We start from the raw sequence: 18,885 nt of genomic DNA on the forward strand, positions 1-18,885 counted from the left end.
GAGTTTCAAAAAAGAACCATTTTTTGAAAAATGTTTAGATGACAGTACGCATGTAAACTGTGTCAATCTGGATAATGAATGGGACATCAATGATTCGATGGCAACTCCAAACAAAACAAACAAAACAAATATTTAAAATTAAAAAATATTGGTTCAATGCCACGAAGCATTCGACAGTGTATGAACGTTGTAACCAAATTACACGCGTACAGTTTCACCCACGCTTTATCTATCCCACTGAGTTGCAAATTTGCAAACTGAGCTTAGAAGCAAGGAACAAAAATGGCGGACCCGAAAACCAGAGCACAACTCGCCGGAGGAATGACCGCCACTGACTCATGGATCAGAAAGCACCGTCTCATCTACACCGACGCCACACGCCATCCTTTCGTCCTCTCCATTCGCGACGGCACCGTCGATCTCAACGCCTTCAGAACTTGGGTGGTAAGTTCGTTTACGAGAATCCACAAAATAATTAATTAGGTCTTCGAAAACGTCCGATTTCTCGACGTGATTAGTGTTCGAGTTCAAATCCTTCAGGAACAGGAATGCGAATTTCTGAGATCCTTCACGGCGTTCGTCGCAAGTGTGTTGGTTAAAGCATGGAAAGAATCGGACGATAGAGCGGACGAGGAAGTGATCCTTGGTAGTTTGGCTTCTCTCAACGACGAATTCGCGTGGTTCAAAAAAGAAGCCCTAAAACGAGATATCGACTTGACTAAAATTGTTCCTCAGAATGCAACCGCCGGCTATTCCAGGTACGTATCGAGTTCAGCATCAATTTTTCTTGAGGGAATGTACAGTGAATGCTTGATTTAGGTTTCTGGAGAGTCTGATGCGGCCGGAAATGGAGTACACGGTGGCGATTACGGCTCTTTGGGCTATCGAAGCTGTGTACCACGAGAGCTTTGCGTACTGCATGGAAGATGGATCAAAAACGCCATTGGAATTGAGAGAAGCCTGCGAAAGATGGGGGAACGAAGGATTTGGAAACTACTGCAATACCTTGAAGAAGATTGTGGATAGACGATTGGAGATGGCTGCTGGCGAAATAAGTAAAAAAACAGAAGTGGCTTTGTTGCGGGTTCTTGAATGTGAGGTCGAGTTTTGGAATATGAGCCGGGATGGTCCACAACAAACTATTTGAGCTATGAATTAGCATCAAAAGAATTCCCACGTTTGTTCTTGAACTAGGAACAAAAAACGAAATGAACTCAAAATCTCTAGAATGACCAGAGTTGCAAATATATGGAGCTTTGTAATTTCTTTTCAATCAGATGGATTACGGTTATCCTAGCGCCTTCTGCTGTGCCTTCGGCTCTTCCTCCGACTACGTTCATCATCGGAATCAGATTCTGATTCAGAACCGGAGTCAGATTCAGAAGATGAATTGTACCTCCTCTTTCTTCTCTCCCTTTTCTGCTTCTTTCTCCTTCTCCGACTCCTCTCTGATTCTGATTCAGATGAAGAACTGTAATCTGAACTGCTTCCAGAAACTGATGATGACCCACTTTCAGTCTCTAAAGCAGAGGCCTCACTGTCGCTACTGGACCGCCCATGCTTCCTTTTGCTTTTCTTCTTCGAATGCTTCTCAGTCTTCTTCTTCTCCTTCTTCATATCAGAATCCGGGTTGTCCAGATCATAAGAGGCTGCCATCTTCATCCTCAACTTGGGATTCTTAAGTTGTTGAGTTCGAGATGGCCGAGATATGTAAACTCGTTCGTTTTTGCATTCATACGTCCAATGCCCCACCTGATAACATTTCTGGCACTGTGCAGCAGCACCTCCACCAGCGCTAGACATAGAGCCCTTGAGGTCCTTTCTTTCACCCAATCTGACTGCTTTTTCAGTACTCATCAAATACATCTGCCTCTTTGCTTCCCTTTTCTCCTGCCATCTGCTAGGCCCTTCTTCCTTCTGCCCATAAGCATTAACATTTCGAGCAGCAGCCGCAGCTGCTCGTTCAGCCTGAGCACGACTGAGCCCTTTCGCTGCACTAAGAGCAGCGGCCTTAATCCTTTCAGCAGCAGCTTGCGACTTCTCTTCCTTCTTACTAGACATGCTTTTGTTTCAATATCTGAATCTAATAAACTGGCACAGAACAAAAGGAAAATGAAGAATAAGAATGCCAAATCAAGAATCAATAAACACTACCAAAAGAGAAGACGGCACAAAAACGAAGTGGGAAGCATTAGGTTTCCTTCTTATAAGACACGCTCTAGCTTCTTCCACATTTCAACAGCTCTCCAAACTAGGATCAGATAGACCTTACAAAAAAACGAAGGAAGAACAAAATATAGAGCAAGTCTTAGGGTTTCTACCAGTACCGTAAAAGGCGAAAAAATAGAAGAAAATCGGATCAAATTCTAGCCGAAAGACCATAATCCCAGAACACTCCATTGTTTCCGATTGATGAGCCGCAATCGAAATAGAACGCCGGGGCTTTATATCGATCTGCTTCGTAAACCAAATGGGAAAGTCGAAAGATCGGGACAATACGCGAAGCTTGCAGCTACTAAACCGCAAAAATAAGTTGAAAGAAGAGGAATCGCAGTTGGAACATACCTCGGGGATCCAAGATGAATTCGAATCCGTGAAGAAGATCGCAATGAGAAGGCGATGTCGAATGAAACGCGAAGGCCAAGCGGAAGAAATACTGGGGATATCGGGAGAGGATGCGCAGGAGTCGGAACGGAATGGATCGAGGCTGTGTGAGTTCTTTATAGACCGGGGGGGGGGGGGGGGGGGGGGATGTTGATTTCCGTGTTTTGCGAATAGATCAAAATACCGACTCCCTCCATATTTAAGGCCTCAAATTTCGTTGAAGCTAATATCTTATTTCTTTTAGGTCTTTGAACCATTTTGATTTTATTTTATTTATTATTATTATTTTTTTTTTGTATGTGAAAATATCAAATAAATTTATAAACATTCAACGATTTTTTAAAATGACATAATTTATTAGATAAAATGAATGTGTTTATTAGCATATATAGAGACTAATGAGGAGATACAAATGAATGTGTTAATTTAGACCTCTATTCTTTTTCTTATTTTACAAATTAAAGTGACGATCAAAAGTTCCATGGCCATACAGATTTTTAGCCTGAGGTGCAACTATAGGGAAGAATTCATTAAATCTTACTATTTAGAAATTGTAAAAACCCATTTCTTCAACGATGAAAAGTAGTCATTAGAACCCTTTCAAAAATGAAACATACACAAATGGAAAAGAAAAGCACCATAGAAGAGAGTCACTTAGTATAACAGAGAGTCGAGTATGAAGGATACGATAATTTAAGCATGGAAGATAAACACCCCTAAGTTTGGCAGCGACAATACCTAGTAGTAGAAGTACTGGGAGAGCCTAAAATATGCCAGCAAAAATATTAGCAGCCGCCGACACAGCAGCGCCGGTGATGGCGCTTTGTACTATACGCTCATGAGAAGAGTCGTCTGATGCAAGTGCCACTGCTACACCCGTTACTGCACCAGCGATTGCACTGTTCTTCTGCCAATCAAATATCGAGGTTTTAGTGTTCTCTGAACTCAATTCTAGCTAAAAGCCCTGAATCATATGCCATATTTTGATCAAAACATGAACATTTATTGGTTATTTTTGTAGAAGGGTTACCCAGTCATGTGCTCCACGAGCCTCCTTTAAACCGTATGTAAGACCAGAATAAACACCAGCAGCTAATCCTACAGCCCAAAAGAACAACAAAGTTGGCAGAGAGCAATGAAGTAAAATTAAACAACACTAAATATGCAATTGAATCACACCGCCAAACCAAAAGCTTTCAGTTCATCACCCTCTCTGTAGAGGGAATCAAGATGAAGCAGAGAAATAATCTTCCAAGGTGTGAAGTATTATAAGAGTGGGAGAATCTAGTAAAGTTAGGATGGGAAAGATTCAAAAGGGACCAAATACTCAATTCGGTGACATCGAATTGGTGACTTGAAAAACACACAAATCAGATATGCAAGAAAGGTATTTAAGCCAGATTAGTCTATTTGAACAGTTCAGAGAAGAGACACTGACCCCATTGGATGGATTCTTGTCCCACGCTCTTCACCTGACATGCACCATAAATGAAAAATTCTTACATGTTTACAGACCACTACTCGCTGCAAATAATTCATCACAAATTCAACACAAAATCACCCGTTGCAAGCACTCACCATGGCTTCAAGAGATTCTTTGTTGGTTTCACCTGCACGGCATATGAAGAAGTGAGCTTCAAGCATCTCAAAAGACTCATACCAAGTTATACAGAATCATAAGGGGTAATTTTGCAATCCATGTCTCAAATGTAGCCCAAAATAATGCACATCTAACAGGTGGAATCAATCTGACACTATTAGTACTCAACTTACAGACATAGTTGACATTTTCACCAGGCAAGAAAAACAAAATCAAACCTAGCAAGGGAGACTTGGTAACGAATTTGCTCGTGGATAAACAGAGTTCGATTCGGAAGAACGATCCAGTACCTTTGAGACCTGGAACATGTCGCTTTCTAGCACTCGATAATTCAGGCGGCGGTCCGTTGTCCGAATCAAGACCTGTACCGATGGTTACAAATTTTTGTTAACCAATTTAACATCGATCGTTGCCTAAACGCGCAACATAAAGAAAAAGTACACAACAAAAAAGTGGAACAACAAAAAAAAAAAAAAAACAAGTGTGATCGAAAGTCGAGTCAAATAAAGCAAGGATCAGTTCGAAATACTAAATGAGACGAATCTTACTCCCCGCAACCGTAAAATACGCCTCTCGAGACACAGATTGCAATGCTCCAATCTGTACAGCAAACCATCGACACCTTAGATTAACACATTGAGGTCCCAAACAGCACTACCACATCTAGAGATGTCATATTTGATGAAAATGTTTTTCCATTCAAGAGAGCCTCACCTAATTCTTCCCCAATCATGCAGTCGACGCATAATGCCCCTGATTTGTGCACCTTGCATTTGGGTAATAGCAGTACTAATTTGGAGAATGATCACATGCATATGTCTGGGCCTACTAACTTTTTGGATGCAGAAAATTTGGTGTCTACATCAGCTTCGGAATTGCCGCAACAATCCTCCGCGTCGCTGCCATTCGAATCGGCGTTGGTTGTTCCGCCAATGATTGAGGCATCGGCTTCTCCGCCAGCAGATGATATTGCGCAATGCCCGGTCGAATCCTCGGCCGTTGGTCAACCAACTGCTGTAGCATCGGTTGCTCCCCTCGCAACGGCTGATACGGCCGTCCCCTCAAATGTGGATCCTGCACCTACTACTCATCCGTATGGTACTCGATTGAAGCACAATATCAAAAAACCCAAGGTGCGTACAGATGGAACAGTAACATATCTTGTAGCTCGGTCTTCTGCCTCTGAACCTACTTCACATATTACTGCTATGGAGCATCCCCTCTGGCGTCAGGCAATGAATGATGAATTTCAGGCACTTCAAAAAAATAAGACATGGCACTTAGTTCCTCCTCGTGCTGGTCTTAACGTTATTGATTGCAAATGGGTTTTCAAACTCAAACAAAAGCCAGATGGCTCTATTGATCGCTACAAAGCACGCCTGGTTGCTAAAGGTTTTAAACAGCAGTATGGCGTCGATTATGATGATACCTTTAGTCCAGTTGTTAAGCCCACTACCATTCGGCTCTTATTATCTCTTGCTATTTCTCGTGGTTGGGCTATTCGGCAGATTGATATTCAAAATGCTTTTCTTCATGGCCTTCTTAATGAAGATGTTTATATGAAGCAGCCCCCTGGATTTGTGGATTCTCAACACCCTGGTTATCTCTGCAAGCTGGATAAGTCGCTTTATGGCCTTAAACAAGCTCCGCGTGCCTGGTTTTCTCGCCTTAGCTCCAAACTATTACAGCTGGATTTTACACCTTCAAAGGCTGATGTCTCTCTTTTTATTTTTAACAAAACGGGCATTCAGATGTATATTCTCATCTACGTTGATGATATTATTATCATCAGCTCATCTTCTACGGCTACTGAGAAACTTCTTACACAGCTTCAGGATGATTTTGCCGTCAAGGATCTTGGTATTTTGAGTTATTTTCTTGGGATTGAGGTCCGCCATACTTCTAGTGGACTTATTCTGACACAACATAAATACATTCGAGATTTATTAGCCAGAACCAATATGCTCACCTCCAAAGGTGTGCCCACACCTATGCTTCCCAGTGAGAAGTTGTTATTGAATGGTGGTGAAAAGCTCTCACCTGAGGATACTACTCGCTATCGAAGTGTCGTTGGTGCTCTCCAATATTTGTCTCTGACACGTCCTGATATATCCTTCTGTGTCAACAGAGTGTGTCAGTTCATGTCCTCTCCGACTTCTATACATTGGGCGGCAGTCAAACGAATTCTCCGTTATCTACATGACACTATTGATATGGGTTTGTGTCTTACAAAGTCCAGCACTGATTTGTTGAGTGCCTTTTCAGATGCTGATTGGGCTGGGAATCCTGATGATCGTCGAAGCACTGGAGGCTATGTGATCTTCTTTGGTGGCAATCTTATCTCTTGGAGTTCGAGGAAACAATCGACAGTTTCTCGTTCTAGTACGGAAGCCGAATATAAGGCGGTTGCTGATGCCACTGCCGAATTAATTTGGATCCAAGTTCTCTTGCGTGAGCTCGGGATCTCGCAAGCGCGAGCGCCTAGCCTATGGTGTGACAACATTGGTGCCACCTACCTATCCGCCAATCCAATCTTTCATCGACGGACGAAGCATGTTGAGGTTGATTATCACTTCGTTCGTGAACGAGTATCGACTCGTCAGCTTGATGTTCGACTCATATCTTCCAAGGATCAGCTCGCCGATATCATGACAAAGCCACTGCCAGCTCCTTCTTTTAGCTATTTTAGGCGCAATCTGAACTTAGTAGTACATCGTCCAGATTGAGAGGGGTGTTAAACCTAAAATAGATCATAACTGTATATACTAAAATAGTCTAAGATTTACTAGTTTATGATTTGAAGGGTTTGTTACCAAATCTATGATTTTATGGTTTGTTACCAAATCATAGATTTGGAATGTAATCTTCATTATACGCATCTATAAATACATGAGGTCGTGACCCATATAGGTCATCGTGCCATTCAATCTAACAATCCGAAAGTAAAATCACAAAAGCTTACGAACCCCAGCGGCCTTGATGAAGCTATCAGCAACGCGATTGAGAAGAGGATGACCAAAGTCGTACAAGAAAGTTCCGCCCTGGGAGCATTTGATTTCATCAACCACAGAACGATTCTCAAGGCTTCTACTGCCCATTTCTTGTTCGAAATCTTCTTCTTCGGCTTACAAGAAACAGAGATTGACTATAACTGAACTCCAAAACCTGCTGCAGTCGATTTGATTGCTAAAACCAGTGAGACGAAGAAACGTTCGCATGCGCCTAAACTGAAGAATATACGAGGAGGACGCTGAAGAAATAGAGAAACAAGAACGGATCGACAGGTGGTATAATAGGCAGTGACGTGTCATGCGAAAAGATCGGCTGCGTAGCAACTCCAGGAATGAAGTTCTTTACGTGGATTTCACTCCCTTATTAACAACTCTTTTCTTTTTTTTTCTTTTTTTCTTTTTTTCTAAAACCAATGTTCTCTTTTAGCATTATTTTTTTTAAAGTATGTTTGTTTTTAATAATTAAACTTAGAAACATTGTAAAAAATATTTTACTCTCTTAGCTACCTTTTAAAAACATTGTAAAAAAACATAATCAAAATTAAAAAACTGAAAAAAAAAAAAAGAAAATATATATATATATATATATATATATATATATATAATTTGAGGAAGGGGCATGATTTTATTTTTAAAATTTTAATTTAAATTTGCAGTAAAAATGTAATAAAAAAAGCTTATTAAAAATGTGTTAGCTTAATAAAATCCATGTTCCTTTTGGAGGGGAGGGACTTGCCCGTCTCCCTATCTCTACTGAATGACATTAGTTTACAAAGTTGAACCCATGGATATAAATATTTGTATACACCCTAACCCTATCTCTTTTATCTTTGGGGGTGGGGGGAGGATTCTAATCAGATAACAAAATTTGATACCAACAACTGTTCAACTTAAAGCAACTGTTTCGAAACTCGTCATAATAGAACAGCCCGGTGCGAGGATGTTCGAAACGTTCGTTCGAATGCAACACAAGAAGCTTCCACAATCCACCACTGTCAGTACACTACACTATTATACAGCCATCAACTACCTCCTCCTTGCCTTTTGATGCCAATTCATTCCAGAACTAGCTTCCCTTCGAACTTGCCGATCCAAGACTAGCCTGGGTTCGTTCTCGCATGACGCATATTCACAAGGCAAACGAAAATGGAAGGAACTTGCAATGACCCTGCCATGAAGAGAAAACCTAGGATCCATTTACAGTCATTTCAGGCGAGGAGTTTGGAGGAATCAATGAACAGTCTTCTCCATTCAACTGTCTATTTTCTGAAGGATTAAGCAATTGATCAGAACACTTTTTAGAAGAAATTGGTGGCTTTTCTGTATGGTTCTCCTCGTCCAAACTACTGTTGCTATCGGTTGCGGTTCTTAAAGCATTCTGATCCTGCCCTTTCGGACTCTCGTGATCTGAACTATTATTCGGATCAATCAAATGGGGCTTAGGTTGCTGGGAGATGGCTGTAACCTTATCAGGCAGAACTGTATGGCTCAATGTTGAACACAAGGCAGCAAATACACCATTACTCATCTTGGGATTCCTTCCCAGTCGCAGCTTTTTCGCCTTCTCAGATTCCTTGTCCTTGTGAACGGGCCTCCGCTTCAACCTGAGAGTATGCAGTGATCCTTCATCTTCATCCACTGATTCTGATTGTTTTCGTGGCGGTGGCCTGTAGTTCTCATCATCCTCTTCATCATCATAGTCAACAAGTCCACCACCAGGTTGAGGACTGGAAGAGTTGCAAACAATCAGAAACTGCTATTGTAATCAAATTTCAAGACAAAGCAAACTACAGTACCTTCGTGGAGGATAACTTGCAGCAACTCCATTACATAGAACAGGTAAAGATTGCGATTTCTGTACATTTGAAACAGATGCAGTTGCAGTATCCTCTTCATCACTGATTGGTAATGAGTTAATAACAGCCCGATTTAATATTCTATTTAAAGAACTACGCTAAACTCTGTTGCATATAATGCTAAACATTACCATTTCAGCTTACTACATCGGGAAAAATGTATTCATTTCCTATTAAATTAGAGAAACAATGCTTACCTCTCTCCATTAAAATAGTCTTCTTCTTCTTTCTCCAAAGCACGCTCCTCGATTCTTTTTCTAGGATCTAATACATTAATAGTTGTGCCTCTTGTACTAAAATCCTCTAGGCACTGCAAATAGAGATGTCAAACACAAAATAATACAAGTTTTGAAGGCAAAATGGGATATTTTAGCAAAAAAAATCAAGAGTACCTGCTCATATTTAACTTTTAGAGACTGGATTGTAGCCAAATACTCAAACTGGACCAACTGATTCCAGAATGAACCAACTATGTACTTGAATAAAGATTTCAGATTTTCCTGCATGAAACACAACCATTAAATCAATGTTCGACTGGAATCATCAGAGTCAGCATAGGTGTGGTAGGAAAGATGAAGACCTTGCAGATATACTCAAATAAATCTAAAACAGCAGAGTTGAGCAGATTGTAACGATTCCCATTAGCAATGAAGGCATCTATAATTGGTTTTAGAAGATTATTTTTTATAAAATGATTGACCAGATCATCATCCTGCATATTGGCAAAGAAAATAATTCAGTACATTACCAATTTCAATCCGATTCAAAATTGAATCCCTCGGGAAATGAACAAAAAAGAGGGCTGCAATCTCATCAGTCCAATTTCCATGAATAAATACACGAGATAATTTTAATCTCTGCTGATTCAACTTACATGGCGAGATAAAATAGTACGAACAAACCGAACAGCTGCAACAACCAAGTATTTTTCCTTTCTTCGAGTCAGTAATAACACTTTATCTATGACATTATTCACGAGAAAGTTGCTCCTGAAAACAGAACAGAAAAAAGTAAGGATTCTTAACTTTTATAGTTGAGAAAATTTCAATTCTAAGATAATAGGAAAAAAAGGACAAAATATTACTTTATTTTATAAGGATGGTGGAGAACACAAAAGCAAAGCAGTTCACAAAGGTTGGATAGTATTTCAGGCTTTACTATGCTCTGATTCTTTAATACACTAGAGTGACCAATTTTGTTGCTCAATGTATGAAGACCTTCTGAAGGGCATGAAACTGCTATAACATCAATTAGTTTACCCAAATGATTCTCGTAAAATATCTCAATAACAGCTTCTCTCTGCAACACAAAAAACACAATATTGCAGTCAATGTAAAGTGGATACAGCGGAAAATATGCAGGTCTAAATATAAGATTGCATCTAATATAACAGTTAATGACAACTATTTCCAAGAACCTGGTAAAAATGTATACATATATAAATCAGAAACATAAAAAATGACCTAATTCAAAACAAACAGACAGCATGGACTTCAATTAGTTATCCTACCACTGAGACAAAAGGTGAGAAGTCCTATAATGTGGCATAGACAATGAGGTCTTTTTCATAATGCTTCTGAATAGAATTTACGAAATGAGGTCATTGTAATTGGCTTTTAGAAGCACTCATGGATTGGCAATTCAACCCAAAGGCGAAGGCCTCCAGAATAGAGCATCAAGAGCTCTTTTCTGACTTCTTGGGAGGAGAAATCAAATAACTTTTAAGGTATAAAGCCTTCATTGGGTTCTTTGTAATTTTGTACAGTTCAGGTTTTAATAATCATAGCACTTTTAAGAACATGCAACCCAAGTATGACAAAGTAAAGGGACCAATAGTAAGAACATGCAACGAGGACAAAGTCGAGCAACACGACCTAACTTGAGTTACATTCTAATTAAAAGATACAACTCAACTATAAGGGATCATTTTGAAATCTTTAAACAAAGTAAACGTGATTAAAAACAGATGGCTAAGCAAACCTGGGCTGCTCCTGATAGCGAGTAGGAATCCAGTAAACATCGAAGGATTTCAAAAAACTGACAGTGCATCTCCTCCCCAAAATCTGTAATCAGGCCTTCAACCTATAGTTTTTTAAAAAAATCTGTAACAAATTCAGCTTGAAAAAGGATTATTACATGTTAAGCACATCTAACTTAATTTATGTCTCAAATATGCTTATGGTTACTGATCCTACTATGTTCACAATTTCACTCGCATCAAGTTCCCCAATATTGCCCATTACAGGAAGATAAGCACTAACCAAACAAGCATTAAATAAAAACAGGAGCCTTTTCTTGAAATACTTGTTTCTTCGTATTTTTGGTTGGGCTCCTCTGCTTGTGCTGCTTTCGTATGGGCTCTCCTTTTTTCTCTTTTGTAGTATCAGCTAGAATTTTTTTTTCCACTTTTCTTGATGAAGGTTTGCATTTTCATTTTAAAAATACAACAAGGTTGAAGTCAGACAAACCAGATTAGAAAAACGTACCAATAGTCCTAGGAGTGGAATCCCTTCCTTCCTAACAACATAAGAACGTAGAAGATTTGGATCTTGGTTCAAGAAAAGAATAAGGATATCTGTCCTGCACCCATCCAAACAATGCATTATTGAGATGCCTAGACAAAAAATTGAGTAAAGAATAGTCAACAAGGCAAACTTTTTCCTTGTTGCTGAGAACCTAATTGAATGGCAGATTCTTAAAAATGTTCTTAATAGAATGGTCAGATGAAACCTTTAAGTGTTCATTTTTTAAGAACCAAAGAAATTTGCAATGAATAGTACGAAAGAGTTGACAATGTAAGAGTTCCTTCTTAAACATAGATTTGTAGAACACAGTAATAAAAAATATTGTTTATGGAAACATACTCGAACAATACCAAAATTTAATCAGAAGGTCGACATTACCCAGTTAACACAAACTTTTTATCTGGACTTTGTAATACATCAGCAATGACATCAAAAATTCCCTCATTCATAAGATCCCTGCAGAATTTGTAAGTTCACAATTTGAAACAGATCAATGAGAGGCCTTAGAAAACAGAAACTGGTAGTCGTCAGCATCTTAAACTAAAATAGAGAAATAATTAAAGTCCTAGGGTTTGATTATTTTCAAAAGAAAAAAAATAATAGTATATCATGCAGTAAGGTACCTAAATAACCTTAGCTGCTGAACCATCTGCAAGTTTTTGCTTAAACTGCAAAACTCGTGCAAAAAATGTACCTAACACAAAGAAAATCGATGTCATTTCAAATTGACTCAAAATATACCTCAAGAATTTGAGAAAAAAATTATAGCATTAAAGACAAAAATCGTTGATTGAACAATATCATGAGAAAGCCAAAAATACAGTAAGGGAAAGATAATGCTTAGAAGCAAAAGTACCAAATTCTTCTTAGACACTTCAGAGGTTGTTGGCAATTTCAACTTGACAAACAACTCCTGAATAAATGTATTGTCATCCTTCAACAAAGAAACGACCTACAATGAAACCTGAAGTTAGAGTGTGTACCATGTGATCAAAAACAAGCACATGGTTCCAAGAACCTACCAGCGCATTGTTTGCATGGATAATGGAATTTAGATTTGCAATTGTGGACTCGTCCAATACTCTAGCCAAAACAACATCCTAGCAAAGCAATCCAAGGTAACAGCACATTAACAACTAGCTCAACGGATAGAGAAATTGCATCTACCAAAGATCCAAACCTTTAGATAGCCAATTCTGTATGTTTGGTGTATCTTCGACAAGACCAATGGATCCTTGATGGGTATGGCCTACAAAAGTGGAAGTAAATAACGTACAAGTAAAAACCACCACATAAGATAGCATAATGAGACCCCTGGGCCAACAGTCCTATGCTCTCATTTTTAAATATAGACAGCTAGGAAACAGCATTACCTCTTTGAAAATGACGTGCTCTTTTAAGAAGTTACGATGATGCTGGACATGGTCTACCTCTGGATCATCTAGCAATCACATAAAAAATAGAAGAACGAAATCATTGAGGGTAGTCCCCTAAACCTATATATATAGGTAGAGCAGTATAAATAGGTAGAGAAATTAGCATAATATAGACTATTTATCAAGCCCACTTTTCAGACAACAAAACCAAAGACGTAGAATAAAATAAAACAAAAGAGTACAGAAAGCCTCAACCCACGTCAAGAAAGTTACAAATACCACCTTCCAATTAGCCAACGAGTAGAGAGTTCATAATCACAAAACGTCTAGAATAAACTGGACTAAAACAGTGCAAGGAAAGCGAGATAAAACTAAATATCCACTAGTGTGCAACATATTTCTACTTTCAATATAAAGAAACAGTTATAAACTTACAGACAATCATCAATTGAAAAAGTAGCAGAGCTTACATTCTAGAGAACCAATGATGTCCATGATTAACTCATCTCCAAAAATTTTCTCAAAGATCTGTGAGCTATTTAGCATGACTGCATTTTATTCAAAAAATTAAACATAAAAAAATATAAATAATTGCTGGCAATAGTAGTAAATAGAACCGGAAAAGAATACTGACTGATCCCTCTGACTATTTTATATATCATGTGAAGACCATCTAGATTTTCCAAATCTTCGCAGATATGAAATATGTCCATCAGCTTTTTGAAAAAATCTTGCTGCATTACAAAAAATTGTGGGTCAAAATACTCATTCTTGTTCATCCAAGATAAAGATTTCGTACAGAAGTCATAAGAGAACCCAAATTGACATGAAAAATCAGAAAGTTCCCCAAATCTTACATTGGCAACTATGAGTTCCATTAACCGCATTTGATCTGTCATCCCACTTTCAGTAACAACCTGAACAAAACGTATCAATTAATATGAAAGGCCGTCCACATCCAAATAATCAACAAGATAAGATAAATCAGGGGAGGAGGACATCTATCTCCATAAGCCAATCACTTTGAGAGTAAATTTTTTAACTTGTTTTATGTTTTCTTTGAGGGTGCAGGAAGAGCAAAAAAGTAGAGAGAGAGAGAGAGAGGGTACTCTGAGAGTCAGTTTTCGAATTGATTTATGTTTTTAGAAAAAAACAAATCTACAAAAGCATGTTCTTGTAGTCGCTCACTAAAAGTTCAACATGTTTGGGAGTGGTTTCTAAAACAATTTTCCAATTTGGTTAATTGCTTTAAGAACACGTTTTATCTAGTTTTTTAGTATTACATTCACACTAACCTTAAGTATTAGTGGCAGAGTCGATAACTCAATTGCAGGCAACTCCCTTAACTCACTGTTCATGCTGTGGAACGTATCATCTAGCCATATGAATGAAAACAAAGAATTATAGAAAACTAAAATTTGCCAATATAAATGCAACTTTCTGTTTATAAATTAGCCACAATTTTGGCAAGAAACCAAGCATGCACATAATGATTTTCATATCAAAACTGGAACTCCAAACAAAGAAAGGAAGTCATGGGAGTTCCAACTCATTGCCATGATACCTAATTCAAACAAATAAAAACAGTGTTCCACTCTTCCTCAATTTCACAAAGAAACACATCTGTTCATTGATATTTAGGAAATTAAAATGCTACAACACCTTTTAGATTTGAAACTAAATCTTTCAAATTTAAACATTCAAATACTGACATGAGATGAACACAAAAATGAAACCTCTCTTAGGAAATAATTCCTTTTCAACCTTCTCATAAAAAACACATAACATCCCAAACCTTGAAAGTGGAAACAAAGCCTATCATAAGTTCCTACTGGAAGAACAGTGAAAGAATATGTGAGGAAGGTTATCCCCACCTTCAAGACACAAAATACAGCAACTCCAGTTTAACGACCAAAAATGACAGGTTTTCAACCCTACCAATCGGATTGAATCTTTCCAAGAAGACTAGCCATGGAAAAATATTCACCTTTCTCTGACTTCCACGAAGCTAACATGTTAGGCCTCCTACTAAACATGTACATACAAGAAGGCACATGAGGAGGGAGAGTGGGAATACTAATTTGTTAGAAAATAGTTAGTGAGTGGACCAGAGAGAATGTTTTAGATTTGGTTTGTCTATTTTGTGAGATATTGTACTGGGAGAGAGGGAACACTCTCTTCCCTTGACATTTACGCTTATTGAGCTTGTCATCCCATCTGATAGTTCCAATAGACCATAAAACTCACCCATCTCCTCATCCTAAAATTTCTTGTGGTAATAATTCTCAAAGATCTCCCATTTTCATCCTATGCACCAACTACCACTGAATCTTAGCTGTCTAAATCCTGATAAATCAATCATGGTTCACTCTCTGATGACATTTATAAGATTGTGCCAGATTTACAAGTATTCTTCTAATTGCACAGCACTGACAGAAAGCAGAAACCAACAAAGACAAGAAATAGATAAATATACTGAAAATTAATTTTCCAAGGCAGTTACGTAATCAGTGTGTAACAAAGTACCTGCTCAAATTCTATATTACAAACAATATTCAGATTAATGTCAGGTATTTGGTTTAGAGGAAATGGAAAGAGAAACAAAACTTTTTTCCTTAATAAAACTAAGCATACACTACTAGACAGATTAAAACTTTTATTTGAACAGTGAACTACAATTTTCTCTTTAATCCTAAAAAGGTCAAAGGTATACTTCATATTTTCAAGCCTAGTAACTACAGCCCTCTTCAGTACATCGGAGTTTTATGTTTTAAGCTTTGGCATGTTAACCTCCTACAATATACTAAGTTCAAAGCAAGTTTCCCACTCAAGAGCCAGAAATCACCTCAGTAAATGTAGCCTCCACTCCATAACAGTAAATCTACAACATTAAGTATCCTATCATGATACATGCAATGCAAAGAACAAAATTGAAAACGTTCAATGGCAAAAAGCCTCAAATAACTGGGTACTTACTGTTGAGAGAATTAAAATGGAGATTCCTTTGCGCATTGCAGATGTGATCCCTAAATGAGATGGGCCAACTTTCAGCTAGTATATCATGGGATAAAACATTAAGGAGCGACAGGCAGATATTCAATAGTTACCAAATGTATGAACATCCAGTTGTCTCCTGAAAGCTAAGAGCTAACTCTGTAGAATATTCTGGATCTCTCCAAGAGATTATGGTATCTGCATATTAAGTAGCTGACTTTGTTAGTGCTTCAAAAGCCAATACAGCCCAACATCCAAACCAACCAGGAATTCAAAATAGTGCAGGTACACGTTGCAAAGAAGACTCAAATTGATGATACTGCTAAAAGTCTACAAGAAAAGAAGGAAAAACCTTCTTGCTTTCTGTAAATGTCATCTGAACTAATACGATGTAGAAGTAGAGTCTCACTGTCTTCTTCATCAACAACACACAATCCCAACTCCTCCGATCTCTGAGTAGAATTGAATTTACAGTCATATCACTGAAGATCATGTTAACTAAACTTCTTTGAAAGATTGCACAACCTCTTTCTATTGTATTCTCTTCATCGATAGTTCAATGTTTCTTAACTAAAACAAAGAAAACGGGGGAATTCAGTCACTAACCTCCAAATAGTCAACAGTAACATGCCCTGTTCCTTGATCATCCCATTTTCCATCATCATTCAAACGATATACTTTGACACGCTGAAATTTGAGGGTATAAACGATAAGGATAAAGTACAACCTCTTGCAACAAATGAAATAGATAAAATGTGTTGGCTGTTTCAGAAAGCTGAATTCTTGTTGCTAGGAATGGAAAACCATGAAATCAGTAACGTGTTTGTTTTATTGGCAGGAGTTGGAAATTACAAGATTTAAACCTTTGAATTGACCAATAAATTTATTCACAAGTCAAGCGCTATCTCATTGTTTGAGAAAACTAAGTTACCACTATGTACTGTGCACTAGGAGTCCTTGTTCTGGTAGCTCTACAATTATACTTATGCCGTTAAATGCAACTCCAGTTAGTGCTAAAAAATTACTCAATATGCTTTGAATTGAAGTACTTAACCAGTGCTCCTTCGAATGGTGCTAACAGGTAGAATATCCATCTCTTACTGTAAACTTTTTAAATAATAAAATGTAGAATTTAATTATTTTGACAACCCTTCAGTGTTTCTCAGTAGCTATAATTTCTCAGATCCTTTAGGTGTTAACTATTCGCACACACTCGAAGCTTCGCAGTTAGCTTCAAACAATAAAGCTTAACCCAACCGTAGTCCAGAATAAGTAATTAGAAAACAGTACTTGCTTCTTGCATCGTACTAACTAGAGAAATGAACTCTGGGTTGCAGAGCAAGTTAAATTTCCATAAATAGCCAGTCGATAGATACAGTTACTCAAACAAACTCTCCAACGAAAGCAAATATGATTAACAAACAAATTGTACACCAAAAACGTACAACACGCAATACCAATTAAATAACAGATAGCAACATTCAGAGACCAGCCTCGGCCACGAAATCATAAGGCTAACCACATGTCTGCGCCTGGCAGCACTCAGTGTCGAAGTACCGAGCTTCCCAATATAATAAACAACTGACCTGCATAGAATTGGAGGTCGCGGGAGATCTATCTGGGGCGCCCATACCAACTGCAGCTAAATTGACTCAACTTCAAAGGCAGTGTTGAAGTGGAGTGAACAGCAACGGAAATTGGTGCATGGAGAATTAGGGTTTTCCAATACAACGAAACAGGGAGCAGAAGAAACTAAATAGAGAGCAAGTATTTCAGTGAGAGTTGAGAGAAGAAGCCCTAAACGCCATGGACGAATCACTGGGAGCTTTCAATTGCTCGTATTTCGTCTGTGTTCCTCTGTGTTCCTCCGGTGTTTTTGTTTCTTTCCACTTCTCGAGCCGTAGGAAAGACGGAAAAATTATCTCACATATTGGAAATAGAAACCGGAATTTTCAGTTATGCCATTCATTTTTCATAAAATAACAAACGGACCACTTCCCCAATTATGATCCCGTCATTTTACGCGCTCTTTTTTTTCCCCTTTTACGCGCTCTTTTTTTCCCCTCTTACGCGCCCTTTTGTTCCCGTCTGCCGATTAAGGTTGGGGACGATGATGGAAAATATTTTGCAATACTCCAACCATATTATCTCTACTCTCTTCTAAATTAATCTTTTTTTAAGTCTTCGAGTCTCGAATGAACTCGATCAATTCTCATTAGAGCACACTATCTATTTACAACCTCGTTCAATGGTTGATTTACTATGACTAACACCAAATATGTCATCGAAACTCACAAGGACTCTACTTATACGGTTAAGTTAAAGACATGACTTTGAAACCATTTATGTGAGCCAATCGACTTCACCGTATCTCTATAATGATATATGAATCCTCGTGTGCAAACACATACACTTGTGATGTTCTCTTTATCTACCAAATGTGAGATTTTTGTTTGTCTTTCCGATAATATATCAACCATTTGCATTATGAGATAGTGCAATAACGTTGAACACATGTCAACACAAGCATAGCTCAATTACCATAAGCATGTGTGCTCTAGGTCAACTTATAACGTTAAAATATAAATACAATCATAGTAGACAAATTTTACTTGATTTTAGGGCACAGTATTATCTCTTGAACAATGTAAGGGTTTTTGTCGCTCAAACGCATTGAATCCCATAGAGTTCACATATTGGCTGGCTCGAGATCGACGAGGAAGGTCTCTGCTGCTCCGTCCAGCAATAGAAGTTGATCCAAATTCACTCATTATTAGAGCTGGTGTTGTTGGCCATGGAGCGGCACTTCACGCTGTCAAGTAGGGAAAGAAGCTTTGGTTGCTCGATTCTTTCATTTTCGAGGAATCTTTTGGAGCTCGAGTTTCGAAGATGGAGCAATCAGGAAGAAACTACCAAATG

The 18,885-nt window shown here is 38.3% G+C and overlaps 4 protein-coding genes across 9 annotated transcripts; 1 reads left to right on the forward strand and 3 right to left on the reverse strand.

Annotated features, from left to right (window-relative positions):
* Window positions 1-282: 282 nt before the first annotated feature.
* LOC111778468 (heme oxygenase-like, multi-helical) lies at window positions 283-1,273 on the forward strand. Its single transcript, XM_023658315.2, has 3 exons — window positions 283-444; window positions 541-758; window positions 820-1,273. Exons 1-3 carry the CDS (start codon window positions 283-285, stop codon window positions 1,145-1,147), a joined length of 708 nt encoding a protein of 235 aa, XP_023514083.2. The 3' UTR covers window positions 1,148-1,273.
* On the reverse strand, window positions 1,126-2,740 carry LOC111778467 (uncharacterized). Of its 4 annotated transcripts, XM_087119206.1 has the most exons (3): window positions 2,566-2,740; window positions 2,328-2,454; window positions 1,126-2,091 (listed from the first exon to the last, which is right to left on the reverse strand). In XM_087119206.1, the coding sequence occupies exon 3, from the start codon at window positions 2,059-2,061 to the stop codon at window positions 1,294-1,296; it is 768 nt and encodes a 255-aa protein (XP_086975332.1). In that variant the 5' UTR covers window positions 2,062-2,091; window positions 2,328-2,454; window positions 2,566-2,740; the 3' UTR covers window positions 1,126-1,293. The 4 variants fall into 4 exon arrangements, with proteins under 4 accessions (XP_086975332.1, XP_023514079.2, XP_023514080.2 ...); XM_023658311.2 differs by lacking the exon at window positions 2,328-2,454 and having other exon boundaries at window positions 1,126-2,267; XM_023658312.2 differs by having other exon boundaries at window positions 2,328-2,740.
* Window positions 2,741-3,226: 486 nt separating this feature from the next.
* LOC111778465 (outer envelope pore protein 16-2, chloroplastic) lies at window positions 3,227-7,464 on the reverse strand. 2 transcript variants are annotated; one of them, XM_087118956.1, is made up of 7 exons: window positions 7,171-7,464; window positions 4,753-4,804; window positions 4,495-4,566; window positions 4,183-4,214; window positions 4,043-4,076; window positions 3,635-3,702; window positions 3,227-3,508 (listed from the first exon to the last, which is right to left on the reverse strand). In XM_087118956.1, the coding sequence occupies exons 1-7, from the start codon at window positions 7,300-7,302 to the stop codon at window positions 3,368-3,370; spliced, it is 531 nt and encodes a 176-aa protein (XP_086975082.1). In that variant the 5' UTR covers window positions 7,303-7,464; the 3' UTR covers window positions 3,227-3,367. The 2 variants fall into 2 exon arrangements, with proteins under 2 accessions (XP_086975082.1, XP_086975081.1); XM_087118955.1 differs by having other exon boundaries at window positions 3,227-3,511; window positions 7,171-7,458.
* Window positions 7,465-7,873: 409 nt separating this feature from the next.
* Window positions 7,874-17,948, reverse strand: LOC111778464 (uncharacterized). Of its 2 annotated transcripts, none has more exons than XM_023658302.2 (24): window positions 17,553-17,940; window positions 16,573-16,653; window positions 16,319-16,418; window positions 16,080-16,164; window positions 15,949-15,998; window positions 14,268-14,347; window positions 13,830-13,889; window positions 13,607-13,706; window positions 13,443-13,520; window positions 12,970-13,037; window positions 12,777-12,845; window positions 12,619-12,696; window positions 12,453-12,548; window positions 12,220-12,290; window positions 11,975-12,052; window positions 11,558-11,651; window positions 11,052-11,153; window positions 10,156-10,370; window positions 9,946-10,060; window positions 9,652-9,783; window positions 9,464-9,571; window positions 9,269-9,381; window positions 9,012-9,113; window positions 7,874-8,942 (listed from the first exon to the last, which is right to left on the reverse strand). In XM_023658302.2, exons 1-24 carry the CDS (start codon window positions 17,595-17,597, stop codon window positions 8,402-8,404), a joined length of 2,661 nt encoding a protein of 886 aa, XP_023514070.2. In that variant the 5' UTR covers window positions 17,598-17,940; the 3' UTR covers window positions 7,874-8,401. The 2 variants fall into 2 exon arrangements, with proteins under 2 accessions (XP_023514070.2, XP_023514071.2); XM_023658303.2 differs by having other exon boundaries at window positions 8,676-8,942; window positions 9,012-9,070; window positions 17,553-17,948.
* Window positions 17,949-18,885: the final 937 nt, after the last annotated feature.

The sequence above is a fragment of the Cucurbita pepo genome, chromosome 17, assembly GCF_057944985.1.
Source record: "Cucurbita pepo subsp. pepo isolate OVF chromosome 17, ASM5794498v1, whole genome shotgun sequence".
NCBI lineage: Eukaryota > Viridiplantae > Streptophyta > Magnoliopsida > Cucurbitales > Cucurbitaceae > Cucurbita > Cucurbita pepo.